Source organism: Pagrus major, chromosome 18 (assembly GCF_040436345.1).
Source record: "Pagrus major chromosome 18, Pma_NU_1.0".
NCBI lineage: Eukaryota > Metazoa > Chordata > Actinopteri > Spariformes > Sparidae > Pagrus > Pagrus major.
This window is the reverse complement of record NC_133232.1, coordinates 36,293,894-36,314,420: the sequence shown is the minus strand read 5'-3', so window position 1 is coordinate 36,314,420 and position 20,527 is coordinate 36,293,894. Positions and strand designations below refer to the sequence as shown.

At 40.7% G+C, this 20,527-nt stretch overlaps 1 protein-coding gene across 6 annotated transcripts in view; it reads right to left on the bottom strand.

Annotated features, from left to right (window-relative positions):
* Positions 1 to 14,824, bottom strand: part of rapgef2b (Rap guanine nucleotide exchange factor 2b) — a 121,928-nt gene extending 107,104 nt beyond the window's left edge. For all 6 annotated transcript variants that reach the window (XM_073486382.1, XM_073486386.1, XM_073486384.1 and 3 more), the window contains exon 1: positions 14,135 to 14,824. In XM_073486382.1, coding sequence (XP_073342483.1) covers positions 14,135 to 14,203 — 69 coding nt within the window. In that variant the 5' untranslated portion in view covers positions 14,204 to 14,824. The remainder of the gene's footprint in view (positions 1 to 14,134) is intronic.
* Between the last annotated feature and the right edge of the window lie 5,703 nt (positions 14,825 to 20,527).

Here is a 20,527-nt window from a genome sequence, read left to right as displayed (position 1 = left end):
AATTGGTCTGATTTTAACTGTTTTTGACAAGCAGAAGCTGGTTGTAACAGGGAGTCATTGTGTTGGGTCTGCACCACACTTGCCGGTGGATTCAAAGCACCCGAGCCTATAGCCAAGCATGCATGAATAGCTTGCATCTTTCCCTCCAATTACAATCATATACAGTCTTCAGTTAGCCCAATAATAACACAGACGCAGGCGGTCAGACCTACACAAGGGGACAAGACCGTCACATGACAACGCTGTCAGAAAGTGAGTCATGTTTAATGACAGTGAGAGGACATAACAAGTACAGCACAGAGTTAAATATACTCTAGGGCATGGCTTTATGGACACAGTCACATTTGTAGTCATCTTTTCAAATCACATTTATCACAGAAATTAGACAAACTGCTAAAGAACTATAGAAAACTCTTTAAACAATGACATCCTGTTCAAGACTGTGACTCTCATGTTTGTTTTACAATAAGCAGCCCAGTTGTCAGGATAACATGTTGGCAGTTAACGTTTCTGTAAACCACTGATATGTTCACATTCATAGGTCTCAGGCTACGTACCATATTGACATTTCTACATAACACGTTTATGACCTTACTGTCAGTGGGGAGGACATGATGGTGGAGTTACGGGGAGATGGCCAAGCCAAGCGACCGCAGTTCAGGACTGTGTTTCAACACTTCTAAGTGAGAAACCAGCAGATATTTTTAAGGGAGATCTTGGCATAAATCTCCGCTGTGTTTGTGGTGACGAAACTGGATATTTTTGACGAGACCTTGGGACATCTCCAACCGTGTTTGTGGCAAACAAAACAGGTATTTTAAGCCAAAAAACATGATCTTTTCCTAACCCTAACCACATGAGTCGTTCTCCAAGGATCAAAATGTGACTTTTACCAACAAATACAGAGGGAAGTATTTTGGTTAAATCTCAAGAAATACCACTGTCAAATTATTGTAAATAATATATAAAAGATGTGTGAAATGTGGAGCTTTTTTGTCAGTTACACTGGATTCATTTCCTGCGACACTACTGCACCTAGGAGGATTTAATTTTCAAGTGGGAGAAATATCGCCCCGGCATCAGCCATTTCTCTCTGTCCTTGGGTTGAATCATTTCTCATCATCTTTTCACTTCACGCGTATGCAGCAGCGTCTGACTGATCAGCGAAACTGTACAACTACTCACTCTTGACACAGACTCACATTAGCAATATGTATGACGCAAAATGCACTCAAGAGGCCGAGGTTTCACAGCTAATAAACTTGCAGGACCATCATGATTCTGCGATTTTGACTGACGTCACCAGGCCTTTGTTACTATGATTGATTGTTTCCCATTGTGTTGTGTTGTACAGTTCATACTGCGGTCCTTTTCCCCAATAATAGTCCACTGTGCAGCCTATTCCTGTGAGGGTTTGCTTGCAGAACAGAGGAGCTAACCGCATTACTCAATCACAAACACTGGTAAGCAAATATAAGAAGATTGCAGAGGCATTAGCCTCTCTGAAGAACCGCTAATGTGGCATTATGTAACCCTATTTTTTGATACTTGTTCTTTTCTTCATCAAGGCTACAAAATACATAAGGAGATCTGCATACTAATCGTGGCAAGAATGATTAATGAAGAGGGTTTGCTCTCAGCAGGAATGGTTTAAGTGTGAAGGAAATATAGGGCCATATGGGAAAACGTCTGGCAGAGGATGGCTGTTTGAGGTCAACCGAGGCAAGTGTCAATTAGCCCGGTCAAGGTCTGAGGCGCCGATGAACCAATGCCGTTTAATAAATAATGCTCCTCTGTAACTGACATCACCGCATTTAGTGAGACATTTTTGCTGGAATGCATACCACAATGTTACCAGAGCGAAGTCAATGTCAGCCGGGCTGAAAGGGGAATGTTGCATCACAGCAATAAATGTGTTTCCACAAACTTGTCCCAGAGGTAGGATCCTAAAAAATCTGGGCACACACAAGCTCTGTGGTTTCAGAGTAGGAGAGACCGTCCTGATAATCTCAGACTGGCACCAAAGCGATTTGTACTCCGTTAGAAAGAGAATGTAATCGGTGGTTCAGTTCAGGCGAGCTAAGATAATTATGCCCTTCTTCCCAAAAGCAGGAAGCGGGGAGAAACTGTCAAACATTCCAGCAAGAATCAGATTACGTTGAGGCCTTGGTAATGAACGGACATTTTCCCTGATGGCCAACGGAGGGACAGAGGGCTGCAGAGTTGGAAACGTGACCAGACACAGGTTCGACAAACCCTCAGGGACCAATTACAAAGATAAGGTTACAACAAGATAGATATTGTACACCAATCCGCTCTACTGCACACAGGAAGTGGAACAACAGTATTCCTAATCACTGATTTTTAAATAGGGAAAACAATGTTGTGTGGACGCTTTTTCCTTTCGTCTTGACTGCTGTCTTTTTGGTCTCCGTAGGGCTCTTTATTCCCTTTTTGCCTCAGGTTCCCACTGGCAGAACTCGAGGACTGCTGCTGCAGCAGTTTCACTTTTGACGAAAGCATCCATTAGCAAAGACAGCTGTTTTTGCTCATACCAACGTTGTAATGAATCACCTCTTTTAGCTCACATGGCAAGTAATTACCTGCCCGCCACCAGCACAGCTGTTAATAAACCACAGTTTGCATGAGGCGTGACGGGCCGCATTAGGATCAAAGGCACATCCAGCAGTCCAAACAGTATAACTCAATGTTACAGCCGCACACTGGCTGGAAGGTGTTCACCAAAGAATGGAAAATTAGCCACCAGGTGAAACATGTCTCGGCTGAAGGACGTGATGAAAATACGCTTTTCTGTTTTGATCACCTCATACTTTCACTTTACACACCAGCCCTCCTCCACTCTGTGGTGTGTATTTGTTTACATTGGAAAAGGGTGGATTTCCTTTACTATACATGCTGTAACACAACTGGCTGGCGGAAGGAGATGAGCTGTATTGCTTCGATCTCATTGGCTTATAGTTTGGCACTTACCCAATGCTTACAGAAATATATGAAACTATGCTTGTTAGGTCTCAAAGAAGGATATGTGGAAGCTTTACATCCTAGTTATAATTTATACGTCTTTTTTATGTTTGACTTAAAATGTGTGTCTTTGTAATTATATAGGCATTTGACTGCAACTCTGCCATCTTTACATCAAGAACGACAATGGAAATAAGCCTCTGTTATGTCATCATTGACATGTATGCCCCCTCAAAGGGGCTCCAGAAGTTCTGTGTTGTGTTAGTTTATGTTAGCGGACTCCATTTCTAAACTAACGTTAGCTACTGTTGCTTTCTGTTAGCTGACCAAGAAGAGGCACTGATACGAGGCACTCGAGAACATGTGTAGAGTCATATCCATTGGACTGTCATGGAAAATCCAACCTGAGTCCTCCACAAAGAAGTCCAGAGTCCAGCAGCATTAAACAACTTAAACAAATAGTCCATAGGCTTGAATACGCAACCAAGACAGACGAGGAAGGTCTCATTTTCACGTGACGTTACACTCTGCTCACATGTGGGCACTAAAAAAAGTGATTAATACATTTACAAAAAAAATGTTATATAAAGGCCCCTTCAATAAACTAAACTAAACTCTACTGTATGGTTTGTCATAAAATGATTAATATGATTATATTTCATCATCAAGGAAAATGAAGAGGAAACAATCTAAGAATACCCTGCAAACATACACTGCAGGATACGTATGCTAATGTCTTGTAGCAGTCCAACATCATAAGGTGTAACATAGTTAAAAAAAAGAAAAAAAAGGAGAGTGGCGAATAAGAAACCAACCTGAACAAAACTGATTTGTGAATATTGTAAATAAATAATAATATTCTAAACACAGAGATTGGCAGAATATACTATAATATCTATATTCAGATATCTGCATATGAATGTGGAATCTCTCAGCAAGGGACAAGACTTTGGTATTGGAAGTGTTCTGAGGTCCATTTGCAGTCCAAGTAGTATTGATCACATTTGAGCGTGCTTTGGTTGCATGCAGGTAAAAAGTCCATGTGGAGAAGAAAAAAGTTGGAGTGCATTGGCCAAAACACAATCTTGCAACCCAGTGGCTACCGTGATGACGATTTAAAAAAAAAGTTATCTGCATTCATATGCAAATATCTGTTCACAGGGATTTCTCAACTCCAAATCCTTTCTTACGTCAAGTAGCTAATCAGATTGTGAACAATGACCGATACAAAGAAGAGGAAGTCTTGGCCCACATATCTGTTATTGACTACACCGGAAGCCCTGAAACATTGGCCGTTGTCCCGGAGGCTCGGTTGTCTCAGACCTATGGGTTCTGAAACTGAACATAATATAGACTGTAAAAGATTTCAGAGTACTGTGAGTGCAGCAAGGAAGGTTAGGAAGTGGAGGAAGTCACTCCCTGATGAATATTTGAAAGCTTTAACTTAAGAAGGTGAGTAATCCACTGGAGGCATAGCGTTAATGAAACTGGCTCTAGTTGCTGCAAGTGGACAGATACATAGAGCCATACTGCTAATGAACCTGGCTGTGGCTCCACAGCTGAAGAGTAGGATGGAGACATAAGGTGCCAATGGCGCTTTCTCCTGATGAAACACTTGTGATAGTAAACACGTCTGCACAATAAATCTAATTCAACAAAAAATGTGTTCTGCCAAATAAAGACTTTTATTTATACAATAGCATTATAGTTTTGTTTATACGCAGCTCCGACGGAAACGACGCCCTGATCTTGACCCCTTTTGTGCAACAGCATCTTTAAGTGCCATTGTTACAAACACTGTAAACAAGCGTTAGCTGCATGGTGAACCCATATACTGGGATTTAGAGATCTCTAATCACACAAATTAATCAGCTCTCCATCTGATCCACTTCATGTCTGAGCAGTTCACCAAGAGGAGGATTATACAGCAGATTATACACCAGAGTGAGCCTGTTCTGCGTGGGACTGAGGCTAACATGCACACTCACTCAAAGAAGTCTGGCAGTTGTTTACATCAATGATATTACAGATAATAAAAACAATTTTCATAAACATATATTCAGTATTATTCTGTGACACTACAATAGAGAGATGTGGTGTGATTTAGGGTTACAAAGTACAAAGATTTGTTTCATTTATCGATCTTTTCTGTATTGTAGGTGTCACATTTTCCAAATGCTGGAATTTCCAAATTCTCATTCAGGAATGAAGCTCTTAATGACAGCCACAGCAAGTAGTGTAATTCAATAGCAGTCATGTAAATACTGCACGTCAGGAATGGTTTATTCTCTAAGCTCTCCAAGCAGCCAAGTGGGTCTCGGGCTAAGTTATGTAAAGATTGTGGTCGCTCAGTGGCGTGAGCTCCACTGCCTTCTGCTGTGAAGGCCAGTGGAATTCCCGGAGCCTCGACTCCATAGCTGTTTTTCTTTGTTTTAAAAATATCTCAAGGAATGCGAACATTACGAACCGAAACATGCCTCTGACATTACAATGCATGTGATTCAGTTGCAACAAATGTACAGTGTGACCCTGAGGGGGAAACATCCCCGTCCATCTGATGTGATGAAATCTGGTGGCAACACAACCCCAGAAACACACACGATCACTGACATTTTCAATCAAATAGAAAAAGACGAGCTTTAGACTAAAAAATGCAATCTGACAAAACGAAAAGCATCATTTCCCTTTAAAAAAATAAATAAAATAGAAAGGTTCAACAGATCAAAGCAACCAGCAGTGTATGAATGACACAACCTCGGGTGAGCCCTCCATATGCTTGGATTCAAAGATAGGAATATGAAAGTATCAGCAGACAGAAAGACTGCAGAGTTAGCAGCTCAGAAGCCAGCATGGGGTCTCTCGATAAACATGTAAGAAATGTGCTAATTTAATTTCTTCCAACCCTCTATTGTTTAAAAAGGCACTGGTATAATTCTGCTGGAGGATATCAAGGATACTTTTGCAAACGTGGCAGAATGAAAACATTTTCACATGCACCTACTGAGGAAATGTCCACCTTCAACGCTGTCAAAAATCTTGTACTGTTTGGTTTTGTTCTTTTTTATATTTCACTGTACTTTCTCAAAACATTGCACAAGACGTATCATCTTCAGTTACTTCTGCCACAGGCGCTGAATCTTAAACACCAGCTGGAAATGTCAGGTTTAGCCTCAGTCCCTCAGAATCTTTCTACAGTCTGAGATGATTCGTCTGTTTATTGATGTCAAACAACAAAAAATACATCTGCAACAATTTTGATGACTGAAAGTGGCTTCTTAATTGGTTTCTTTAGTCTTTAATAGAGCCCATATTGGCCTAACACAGATACATCTGTATCAGCATACATGTTGTCCAGTATGTGCTGATTTTAAAACTTTTTTTTTAATGTAGAAAAAGATATTTGGGGTAATTTATAATTATTAAATTCACAGTGACGTTTACTGCGTCAGTGCACTGTGCAGTTTGGGACAATGAAGTTCAGTGTTAACTATAAAATATCTTGCCTCCATTACATTCAGATCTTTGTCACAAGTGTTTGATAACCACATCTGAGGGATCATTGCAAAAAATGTGTGTACATCAACCCATATATCGATAATCTATTTTTACTCCCTAATATCGGCATCAACCTCAAAAATACCAAAACTTCTCTGGTTTTAGCTTCTAAAATAAAAATAGTTGTTGGTTTCTTTCATTTTCTGCAATATTAAACTCAGTACCTTTGGGTTTTTAATGCAGCTTGGACAGAACAAGCTATTTTAATATGTCAAATTCGGCACTACTTCCTTTACATTTCATAGACCAAACAGAGTGGTCGAGAAAATGCCTGGACGATTGATCAATAAGGTAAACGATCATTGGGCAGATCTCCATGCAATGCTGCCACGTGCCATCTCTCGACTCGTTTTCAAACATGTGCACCACAAGAGAGCACAAAAAATTTGCAATTTAGCTGAACATTCATCTTAGACTGATATCAAATATGATAAGGAGTGTCTGAGGATGAAATGTCACTTGATCTTTTAATCTACAACTATATTTCAAGGCAATATTAAAATATGTACCTACCAGTAAAGACATCAGTAAAGATATCAGTGTGACGACAAGTAGAAATACACAAACGTTAGCAAACAATGAAAAGCTCCTGTTTGGTTTTGTGCTCTACTTGTGTAAAATCAGGCTTCAGGGCTTGAAAACCACTGAGTGTGTTTGACTTCCTTCAATCTCAGTGGTGCATTCAAACACAAACTACACTGGATTGGTCTTTTCATTATTAGATTTCAGGGAGTAACAGGCGCCCAGGACTACACAAACATCCTGGTGTATTCCAGTAAGGACATTTCTGGAATGCATATGTTCTCTGGCTTGTAGTCCGCCCTTATATCAGACCTTTATCTGTACAGTGAAGCTGTAACAGCGCAATTAAACTGTAAAACAGCCATACGTGCCATCTTCCTGCAGTAAAGAGGCGATATGTATGATTTAAGATTCAACCTATTCATCAGTTGCTCCCTGTACAGTCATAACACTGAAGAATCAATACTTTTAATACAACAATCAATACCGTTTATGGCTCCACTGACCAGTAGACAGTGCTATGATTTATTGCCATCACAATATTATGAAAAAAGGCTTTTGTGGATTTAAAAGCATGATTCAAATGAGCCAATCAGAAGCTGTGTTAGTCTCCTGTGTGGGTATGGTACATGGGTGCGTTTGTTTCTCTCTTCCCTTCCTGAAATCATTCTCTGTATTTAAACTGGGAGGAATACGTCACTGTGACCGCGGTGTGTAACCACTTCTGCCTACACTCAGCCTCCACTTTCAACACAGGAATAACATGTGACATCACTTTTCTTCTGCAGAGCGCAAGCAAAACGCCAAGGCAAGCACTGCCTAAATTTACAGGACGGATGGGAGCTTTTTGAAGAATTGGAAAACCCTGCGTTGCCTGGGAAAATTGCACCATTAAGACTCCAGCACAAAAACTTGCAGCACAAGTCCGTCCTACTTGCAAATCTGGAGGGTTTTTAAAAAGACGTTCACATGCTCCTGACATCCTGACAGAAATAGGAAGCAGTCATGAAACAACACCCAGCTTCAGAAAATCAAAACAGCTTGAGGGGGGAGAGGTTCTGCTGTGAAACCTTTCTTCCGGCATAAGTTCAAAATGCATCCTTGACGCCTTTCCTCTTCCTGCTGCCTACACCAGGCAGGATGCTGAGAGACAGGGCAGCACCGAGCTCATCAGTCAGTTTACAACCTGTAACAAGAACTTCCTCTGCAGGTTTATAGACATGTACACTTTCATTTACATGGGCTGCACATTATTGGCTAAAAATAACCATAATTATGATTATACCTCTGCAAATGGATTTGTTTTGGGTTTTTTTTACATCTAAAGCCAACATTTTAAACAAAATGTGATTCACAAATACTGTCAATGGACCAGTATTCTACACCGCTACACAATTTTATATATGAAGAATGCGCACTGGGCATCAACGGATATGTTTCACAATTATTAGTAATCAAGGAAACTGATAACTAATATTTGATTGCATTAAAAATTAAAATCTAAATTAAAAGTTATTCTAAATCAAATCTAGAATAACCACTGATGGACTGTAACCTCCTCCAATTTACTCAAGAACTGTACTGTAGTACAATTTTGAGGTACTGCTTCTCTGCTTCTCTGCTACTTTATACTTTTTTATATTTGACCCGTTAATGTCTCTACTTAGTATGTTTTCTATCATGCCATGGTTGTTATTCAGACAAAAGTCTGTTTGTTATTTTAGCTGGACCATTAAAGTCTTCGCTGTTTGTATCTGAGTTTGAGTAATTACCAGCTAATGACCTAGAAATTAAGATTTTTTTGGCTCACTACGAGTCACTGGGGTCAAGAATATCCACCATTTTTTTTCTCTCTCATCTCTGCAGAGTACAGTCACTGCACGCCTGCACTGATCTCCTGTGCTGGTCCAGAATATGTGGAAACAATGTAAAGTAGGCAGCTTGTCCCTGCAGCTATGTGGCTGTGAAGCAGGGTCACCGCAGCAGAGGACTGTCGTTTGTGGCCTTTAGCTTTGCCACCTGGCTAAACAAGAGGAGAGATGTCTGTCCTGAGTCCTGAGCTAGCGACCTGCAGCAGATTAACAGACCAGCTAAAGTAGAAGTGTTCATTGTAGAGTCGTGTGTGTGTCCAGATTTTTGTTCCTGTACCACTAAAGAAATTGATTTTACTCACTAATTCCTGATTGGGAGGTGCAGTTTTTGGTTTCACATTCTTGGTACTTCACGATACACAGTTAATTGATGCAATTAAGAGATGGATGCTGCATCAAAGCAGTGCAGTTCAGTTCAGTGCCTTTATGGTTCAAAGTAATGAGATTAAATGTGTGGCCCTGAGCAAAATGTGGAACAACAACATAAACAAGCAATTCTCAATACAGACAGCACCCGTCGTTCCAATTTAAAAACTATTTCCAAATTGAAGAGCTCATGGAAATAGCTATAGAGTATAATACTGAAGCTTCCCCATCTGCTAAAACTTGTGTTTTGATAGCCTAGATCTCAGAGTTCAATGCCCAGTTTAGACAGCTAAGGATAACCCAACCCCCACTCGCTGACCTGACAAACAAACATACGTCATAGATAAAACTTTCACACACAACGCCCAGGCTTCATGTTCGATAATGAACATGCACTCGCAGGAAGCAACTAGTCTTCATTTTGATCAGGTTACTGATATGGCTGCATGATATAGCGGGGAAAAAACTCATATTGCGATTATTTTTGACAGATGTAGTCTGTATGTAACAAATATGTTTTCTTACACCTAGAGAAGAAGATCTAGGCCAGGGCATCTCTACAGCACAATGGTATTTCATTATGATGCTGCTTTGTGACTCATTCTACCTTTTGCAGCTTCTGCAATTTGGATAATATTTCAATTTATTTTGCAGCCCTAGTTATTCAACACATGTCATACAATGAAGAGCAGCACCCACCGTAAGTTAAGAGAGGCGAAAGAGAAACAAGAAAAGAAAGCAACCACTCAAAACTGCAAAAAAAAAAAAGTTGTATCAGAATGTTTGGTATTTCGAGAGTCTGTGGTGTCCTGCAAAATCAACGGCCTTATCTCTGATTAATGTTATATTAAGTTTTAGCAAGTCTGCTAAACATGACTATATGGTGCTTAAATATGGGTCCATAATAGAATCCTGCTGCTGCAGCTCGCTGTCATTGCCTCGTCTGCAAATCTGATAATGTGACCGTCTCCTGCAGACATCTGTACAGAGGGGAAAAATACGTCCCTATGGGCAGTCAGTGGAGGAGAAGCTTGGGTGAGATAAAATGATGATTGAGTCTACTTGATGAAATCCATCAGCTGTACAACACAGTTAAGATTACATTTTTTAAAAAAAGGAAAATTTGTGGTTGGATTTGGGTAAAAATAGTTGTAATGTGTTCCTCATAGTTCTCAAAGTCATCTTGTAACTGGACGGGCCCAAATCAGGCCCGGCAAAACATTTGGGTGTTATTGCGAACCACCCTTCTTTTTATTAAAAAGGGATGTCATTTCCCCAGTAGATTATTCAATTTGGACATGAAAAAGAAATTAAAGATAAAATAGCCATGTCATGTTATCTTAATTCACATCACGACTGCAAAAATGTGCAGCAGTGCTTCACAGAGAAACGTACCCTCCTCCCTTTGCTTTTCCAGACTATCAGTCTGCCCCATTTGTACTCTGCACGCTAGAATTTTGACAGTGGTGAACAACCAAAAATCAAGAAAAGGAAACTGACCATGTGTGCTAATGTGAACGCTAGCTGTCGAGCAGTCAGTTATTTAACCTGCCATGTGACAATGGGGATGAGGCAGAGGGTCAAATCCCACTCTGGTCAGTCTTGAGCGATAGAGACAGATCCCTCTGACCGTTAGCTAATCCTGACAGAGAGACCCTGCCAACACCATTAGGACAAACTGTGTCAGCCACCAGAGCTGCTAGACACACTAGGGAAGGTGTTACTGTTCAGAAACACAGAAGCGAAGACCGACAGAACCAAGACGCTTTGTGTTGACAAGACTTCTTGGTTATTATAAACATATCTTCTTGCTTTTCCGCAGGATAATCACAGGCTTCCTAGTGGTGCAACTCGCTGTGACGCAACTACAAAATGACGTGGATGTGGTGTTTCTGAAAACTTCCAAATCCTGTCAGGACATTACACTTCTACCTCTGACTAAATCACTTCGAAACACTGTCATTTAGTCATTGTTCAAGCCGTCATAGTTCGCCTCTCCGCTCATTCTTCATTGTTTCAAAGACCTCCCGAATGAAATGTTTGCATACTGACACACCATGAGTTCATACCACGGCTCCAAGTGTTGAAGGACCACAGACATAGCAGAGTTTTTTTGGTCAATCTCCCAGTAGTAGGACATATTTTGTCCAAGCCTTGGTATCTTTTCATCCGCATTTTCCACATCAGAAATTCCAAGTGCTTAATTAACTTTCAAATATTCTTTTCAGGTTCAAAAAGGTCCAAAAACAACTTTGAGACTTTGGGTTAGCAGGATGAGACAGATTACATCATGTGTTTAAATCTCATCCTCGCTTCCATAGCATGAGTGAGGAACATTAAAAATCTGTTTCCAGTGATTATATCAAGGATCATATCATCAAAACGGCTATTTCCTACTGAGGAAATCTCTGAGTTTCAAGTAAATAAAACAAAAACTAGACCATCACAGCTGAATAAAACAGCCATTTTTGGCAGTTCAACCCATCCACACATGATACAATTAGTGGCTGAATCGATAAGTTAAATTACCTCGCAACTGTTCTCATTTGATCATTTGAGTTATTTTCCCAAGTAAAAACACCAAACATAATCTAGACCCTGCGTCTCAAATGTGAGGATTTAGACCGAGTTTTAGAGTGTTGGACAAAACAAGCAGCTAAAAGACATCACTACGAGCTCAAAGACATTTTGAGATTTTTTTTAACAAATCATCCAGAAAACAAAGGTCAGATTAATCAAGAAGGCAAATAATCATTAGTTGCAGCCAGAATGTAAACTACTAATGTCTTAAATGAACACTGCTGCTACTGATGCCATTGAGAGTCAGTATCTGTGCCCTTGTTTTCATATCCATTACGGCATCTGTCACTTCGACAAATTATAGCCTGCATAAAGCTGTAAAGACCATGAGCCTGGTCCAGCTAACAGGCTGTCAATGACACCATAATTGTTTCCTCAATGTCAGATAGACGGGCAGGCGGCCGTGCCACTAAATGTAGCCCACTGGTTTAAGTGGTGGCCTATTGATTGTCCATTGTGTGTAAAGCCTTTGCTGAAGCAGCATCCAATCGCAGTGAAAGCGCTGCCCAAATGAAATGATACCATCTTCACAGCCAAACTGGATTTATCAGCGAAATATAACTGTTAATAACTCAAGACATGCGAGCTTGGGCGTGTGTGTGAGGCTCAAGGGTAATAACCAGGAACTGCACATTCAGAAGTACACAAGAAACTTCCCAGAAAAACTGGTATGGATCAGATTAAACTAACGCTGCAACAAACGTTTATTTCATTATTGATTAATCCACTGAATACTTTCACCAATTATCAGAGTCCAAAGGTACATCTTCAAATTGCTTCTTTGGTCCAGCCAACTGTCCAAACCCCAATGACTCTTCACTCGTTATCATAAATGACAAAGAAACGCAGCCAATCCTTACATTGAAAGAGTCAGAACCAGTAAATGGTGGACATATTTGCTTGCAAAATGACTGAAACAATTAGTTGTTTATCAAAATAGTCACACCTGATGGTTAATTGACTATTTATTGCAGCTCTAGATGACACTGAGGTGATAATGCGTTGGGAAGGCACTGATTTAAAGAAAAACAAATAATATCTATTTGTAACTGCAACACTTGAAACCACGTTTGTCCTTCTGCTCAGCAGGAATCATCCAATAAAAACGCGGTCACAGAGGAACTAATGGCAAAACATTATGAGGCAACACGTGACGTCCAATAAAGTCCTAAATCACAATGAAGAACAAGACCAGGAACAAACTATATGGTCGTTATTAAATGGTAAATTTATAGTGGAGCCTGACCGATACTACTGATACTATATCGATATATCAGCCAATATACACATTATTTTAGCAATGACCCCTTTAATGTGGTTATAAAACACTTGTAATGGAGGCAGGATATTTTACAGTTCAACAATAAAATGAGTTGTCTGAAAGGACACCAGTTCACTGGGAATTTATCCTTTTATATTACCCAAAAAATCTTTTTCTGCATTATAATCTCTAAAGAAAATAATTTCAAATCGGTGCATATAAGACAACATATACGTCGTGCGATAGGCCAATAATATATAATATCTGCCAACTGATATATCGGTTGGGCTCTAACTTATAGTGAATAGTTATTTAGCTGTTAACAAACACATGAAAACCTTTGTAAACTATTTATTACGCTATCGTTCAATTTGAAGTTGCAAATGATGTTTAAAATACTTGGTAAATGTTAAATACTGTGACATTATCAGCATGAGCATTATAAAAAGGTGCATCTGTTTATAAATGATTCATAAAGCATTTCACTGCTGTTTACTAATTAACTCTACTAATTTAGAGGCATTTATCTTTAAACTGTGTCTCAGATGAACAATAAGAAGAAGAAGAAAGATGAGGGCTAAGCTCTGATTTGATTGGCTGCTGATGGGCTAATGGCTAAGTTAGGATTAGCCACAGCTTGTACCTCTCATACACTCATCTCACTGTTTTTAACTTCTTTTATTTAATTTTTCTGCAAAATGCAAAAGCTGGTTTCACCCAGGAGCACCTGTGCGCGATGCCGGAGCCCTCACACGCAGGAACAAGAGGCACAAACTTCAGGTTAGAGAGCCACCAAAGCTGCGCAGCTCCTGTTATGTTGAGTGGCTGATTATCTGCGCTGATACGGAGCCACACAACCCAACAACACAAACACACCTACACAAGTGTGCTGCAGTTTCGGCTGGTCCCGTGTAAACAGTGAAACACGGCAGAAATCACCACTTAAACACAGATCCCTTCAGTTACAGACACACATTGAGGGATTATTCCTCCTGACCTGTTGCGTCCTTTCAGCCGGATTCATCATCACCGCCTGCCGAAAGCTGTTATCCACATAAGACGCCATTGTTTCGGGAGACGCCGTCCGGAGGAGTCTCTGAATCTCCTATCCCAGTAGAAACTGTGTGTTAATATCCAGCGTCGCGGATACGAAGCAGAAGGAAAGTCCAGCCCGCCGTCTCGCTCTCTTCGTGTCGCCTGTGCTGCGATGCTAGCGGGTGAGCCTGGGAGTGCCCGCGGCCAGGCCACGACCGGAGCCCGACAGCCGAGCGGTCTCCTCGGGGGGGTTTGTCCGCCGCTCTGTAGCCGACACACCGGGGCAGCGGACTGCTTCACGACGCGCGGCTGAAACTGTCTCTGGAAGTTATTTTCTCAGGCTGGAAAATGTCCCTTTCTTCACGGCAGCGTTCATCAAAGCCAGTCCTCGTCTGCTCAGCATTGTGCCAGCGACGGAGCCCAAATCCGCGTCGGAGCCGCAGAAAGTACGCTAACTGCTAACTGCTAACTGCTACCTGCTATCTGCTACCTGCTATCTGCTATCTGCTATCCCGTCAGCGACAGCCTGGCGTCCATGACGAGAGCTGGACCCGAGTGCGCTCGCTGAGAAGATTCATCATATCACCATTTTCCTGGGTCTAAGAGTGAAGAGAGCTCCGCCGCCGCTGCGCGCTGTTGTGCGCCACCATGGTGACTGACGCGGCGGGGTGAAGCCGGACGCAGTTAGCGGTCGCACTTCCGTGGTGGGTTTTCAAAATAAAGCTCCAGAGAGAACAACGTGTTTGACGGCGACACAAAGAGACAATGAAAAGGCGGCGGCATATTCCGGGAGGAAGATGCGGTAAATGCACGTGTGTGTGCGTCTGTTCCCTAAAAGCCATGATGTCATTTTTTTATCTGCACGTAGACTACTCAAATCGGCAGAAACGTGCAGTTAATGCAAAAAGACAGTGTGTAACGAGGGTCTTTTTAAATACACAAAACGTTTGCAAAGGATACCAGAAACGTGTAGCTGCCCATTACATCGAAAAAGTCAAATTGAATCACACAATAGACTCCATGACATGCAATGAATTTTACCATAGACAACCACGTGCCATGACGCAATTATAATCTTCTGTTTTTAGTTATTCCAATATTTAACCCACTGAATATTTTCGACTCGGTGACTGTAGCGTCTAAATTATGTTTTTGCTTGTAATTGTGCATGTTCGGCGTTATCAAATGTACTATCTTATTTTGAAGGTGAAATCATGGCACTTCCTGTGTGACTGTCGTGTATGCGTGTGTGACTTGACAGCCTCGGTCACCAGGGGCGAGTCCATCCAACAAGAAAGGAAAAACAGTGGGAACAGGAGGAGGAGAGCGGTGCGGCGGAGCGGTGCTGTGGGGCCACCTAGTGACGGACAGAGGTCCTGCAGGCTCAGGTGGGGAAGAAGAAAGAAAACAGAAGAAGAAAGAAGTATTCAGATCTTTTTCTGAGAGGTGCACTTAAACAATCTCCACTGATTGGCTTTCTGAATACACTGAATAAAGAAACTAAAACACACTCATGACTTTGTTTATATTTGCAGGTCCCTTCCAAGTAGCCACATTTCTGGCTTCGAACAGTGTGACCTGGTGAAAATATATTAAATAAATGCATAAATATCGGAGTTTGTATAATCACCTTTATTAAAATTGTAAATGTTACCTTTCTGCGTTTCTTATCTAAAACTACACAGTGCACCTTTAAGTAAAAGTAGCAGTATCGCAGTGTAAAAATACTAAATAAGAAAAAATTATACAATTTCTGTAATCTGAATAATAAAAAGTAGCTACAAGTATTTGCATTGAAATGTACTTAAAGGGCCTGTTTGTAAGAAAAGTTGATTCTTGAGGCTCATTCACAATTTGTCAAAAAATGGACGCCTTGGGATGGTAGCCGACCTTGATGAATCGGGAATGAGACTCAAAAATCAACTTTTCTACCAAAGAGGTCCTTTAAAATACCAAAAGTAAATGTACTCATAATGCAGAATGCCTCATTTCAGAATAATACATATCATTTTATATTATTGTATTATAATCAGTGACACATTCATTTGTAAGCATCAGTAATATTGCTGCTGGTAAAGGTGGAACGAATGTTAACTGCTTTTTATACCGGCAGGTAGCTTAATCAGTAATAATACATCATTTGTTGGTGGATTTATATGTTGTATAAATAATATGAATCTGCAAAGCAGTAGTATCGCATAAAAGCAAAAGAACAAGTACATAAAAATTGTACTTAGTAAACGCACTCCACCACTGGTAGTTTAGTATAAACATCCTGTAGCAATATTAGCAATAATGTGGAATAACAGAGTACTGCAAGGTAAAGTTTGGGGCGGCTGCAGCTCAGGAGGTAGAGCGGGTCATCTAGCAATTGGAAGGTGACTGGTTCAAATCCCCAGCTCCTCCAGCTGCATGTCAAAGTGTCCTTGAGCAAGATACTGAACCCCAAATTGCTCCTGATGAGCAGTTGGCACCTCGCATGGCAGCCTCCGCCATCAGTGTATGAATGTGTGTGTGAAACACCAGAGAGGCTGCTTCAGTGCTTCACAGGGAAGAATTTGCTTATTCACAGAGTTCCCTGTGGAACTCGTCTCTGGCAAAGTCACCCTGATTTCAGTTATTTTGGCATGAGATGTTCAACGTCACAAGATCCTACAGGGACCATTACACTGTGTATCTGCATAGGGTGTTAAAATGTAAGATAAGCTAAGATAAGATAAGAAGACTTGATTGATCCCTGAGGGGATAATCAAGTTACGGCAGCACAGAGAGCCTAAGAGGTAAACAGACACAGAACTCTTACATGAAATAAATAAAAAATAAAATAAGAGATTAAAGAAATGAGCATAAGAAGCAGCTTCAGGGGTGAAACTCCAGCAGCCATGATGTGTGAAGTACATATTTAGTATAAGTTTATAGGTATATGTATGTATTTAACAATATACACGTTGAATGTTGCTGTAGTTGTTACTCTGTTTATAACATGCTAGAAAAGGTATACAACAACTTTACCTCAGTACAATGCAAAGATGATTTTTTTCACATTTCTGCCTCCACGTTAATTAGACAAATAGAATAGAATCAACTTTATTCTTATTAAAACACAAACATGTCCATGAGATTAAAAAAAAACATCATATCAACAGAACAAAGATCCCTGGAGGTATATTTAGCGGACATGCTTCAATAGAGGACACGTCCCCTGGTTTTACAATATAACTAGGACACAACCACTGACGCCATGACAACCGGTGGTTGCATGACAACCAGCCATGACCCCAAGGACGGAGCAGACCGCTGGGCTCAAGTTCTCACCCAGGGGGCACTCATTATATATACGAACATCTAGTCTGCAAATACTCCAAACATAACAGTGGAAAAATGATGCAAAAAAGTGAGGAAGTTGCAGGACGAGCACAGAGCGGACAGAGGATGATCTTTACAGGTACGACAATTCTGTTGTGTCTGAGTGCAACTGAGTGCAATTCTGGGAATGTGTTGCCAAAAAGTTGTTGTAGCTGTGGTATGCTGTTATTGTTGTCACAAACAAAACAGCTGATTGGTGGGAAAGTATGTGTTGTCAGACTGCTGTAACCCAGTTTCCTGTGAGATTTAACCAAAGACCCCAGAGTTTGGTTTAACGAGTATACGAGCATATGTTCTCTGTCCAAGCAAATGTGACTGTAATTGGGCACATGATGGCACTGTAACCAGGCCCAGAGTGAGACAAACTGTGTGTGTCTGTGTGAGTTTGTGTTATTCTACAGAATGTGTCTTCATTGCTCCAGGACATGTGAGCTCCAATCCACTGCATTCATTAATACATTACAGAACCGACAGTGTTTTGTGTTACCGTCTATTCATGATATCACAAAGCATTTTCTCAGGATTAATAATTTATGTTTTCTTTATGTAACTGTTATTAATCAGGATAAACACTTACTTGAACAACAAAGGGAACATCAGAGAGAATGCATGAAAAACACCGATCCTTCGCTGCAATTCCTCTTGAAAGATAATTAGTTGTAACAAACCTCCTGAAGCTAAAAGCTGAATGGATCCCGTCTGTCTTGTTTTTCTTTTACTTTACATGAATAGTGTATACATATTTATCTTTTTAATCATCCTCTGCCTCACGTTTTCTCAAGTTCTGTTGAATTACTGTTGATACTGTTATTGAAATACTATTATAATACTACTTATTATATTGTTTACTTTTTACTTTTTATTATTGTTTATTGTAATTACTGTCCTTTGGCTGCTGTGACAAAGAAATTTCCCCATTTGCGGGACAAATAAAGGAATTCTGATTCTGATTCTGATTCTGAATTCAGCTAAACGGCTGCTACACTGAGACAGTTTCAGTTCAGAGGAAAAGTTCACTCAAAAATGAAAATTTAGTTGCTATCTATTCATCTCCATGTTGCTGGAAAGATAGGTGATGTTTCATAGACCACAAAACATTTGTGGAGCTCCACAGCAGGACAGCGTTGCAGCATTCTGCTAACCAGCTGAGGTAGGCGGGGACTTGTTTTACAAAAACAACCAGGAAAAAACATCAAATGTCTCCATTCAGGTCGTCCGGCATAATCCAAGTCTGCCGAAGCTCTGAGATCCCAAATTGATTTTGATCTTTAAAAAGGGGTTCATGTGATATTTTTTCAAATCAAATTTGGGATCTCCAGACTTCCAGAGACTCAGACAGCACCAGATGACCTGTTTGGAGCCATTCCATGTTTTCTTTCAGTTGTTTTTTATGTTTTAAAGTCTCCGTCCTCTTCAGTTGTTTAGGAGAATGCTACAGCAACACTGTTTGTCTGTGAAGCTCCAGAAAATATCTTGTGGATCACCTCACCCGACTTCCCATCAGCATGAGGGTGAGATGATAATAACTGAACTTTTATTTTTGGGTGCTGCACAATCGTTCTTTCTTCTTTTTCTGAACTTCTCTCTACGTGTGTCTGTAGATAGGTTGTGAGTAAAAGATTCAGCTTCATCTGGATTTGTTTTTTTTACCTTCTTCTCTCACATGTCCTCTAACAAGGCCCGGATGGGATTGGAGACTACAGGCCGAGATCAAATTATTTCCCCCGGTACATCGGTGTGGGCGCCTCATCATCACCTGAGGCCACAGGTGACCTCAGTTACTTGTGCCGAGCTGCACCACACGCCCACCCTCCCCTGCCCAGGCACAGCTACGTCGGGGAGGTTGGCTGGGGCTGGCAGTACAACCAGCTGTTGAACAGCAGGACGCTGCTCAGCAATATGCAAATTAAGGTAATGCTAAAATCCACCGTATGTAACTTATGCAAATGAGTGTGTAGAAGCATCGTCCTTCATTTAATGTGCCACAAAAACACACTGAGGAATTAATGAAATGATGCAATATGCAGGAATTTTATCAATTAGGGAAAAAAATTAGCACAACGGTGAAGAATGAACAATTTATCAGATGTGGATTAGATTGAGTGATGTTTTTCATCTCATATTTTTAATATTTTGATCAGCAAACTTAATTCATTTTGTTATGGTGAGTAATCTGTGGGGTGGTGTTGCCTCGTGACATCATAAATATTGGTTTTACATGCAGCAGATTAGAAAAATGTCACACATTCTTATCCAGGAATTCACATTTTCACTTTCTCCTTCAGGACAGCTGGAGTTATGATAGTGTGCCAGGCTGTATACGTTAAATATGAACTCAGTCCTCCTTTTCTAACAGAAAACTGAGTTACGGACAGCGTTGGAGGACAGAGTGACTCACAGGTTCCAAAGCAAACAGTAAGACAGCTGGACACATTATTTGGTTTCAATCCCTCAGAATCATATTACGTGTGCGTGTGTGTGTGTGTGTGTGTGTGTGTGTGTGTGTGTGTGTGTGTGTGTGCTGTGTCAGATGGTTAAGTGAGAACATCTCAGGTTTGCACAGTGTTGAGTAACTGCATTGCAGGTTGTCTGCTTCCCCATTCATAATGCATCACTTCCACTTTGCAGGAACAAACGCTGCCTCAAGCTGCACACGTGAAATCAGCCAGACAGACGTGAGCACACTCACATCGCAGCCATAAAATATAACAAAACATGCCTTAAAAACCCGACATTCAACTCATTACATTCCCTAAATTCCAAATATATGACATGTGTCCTCTGAGGTACTTACGAGGACATTTTCTGTTTTTTTTTTTTCTTTTAATTTCTCGTCCGTGTGTATGTTTCCTCATTTTTCTTTTATCCAGTAATCTTGTTCTCTGGTCTCTAATGAGTATTACATCCTCATGGGACCAACGTAGACAGTGAGTTTATGGATTTTTATTTTTGTTGCAGGGGCAGAGCACATTGATCCATCTCAGTGTCT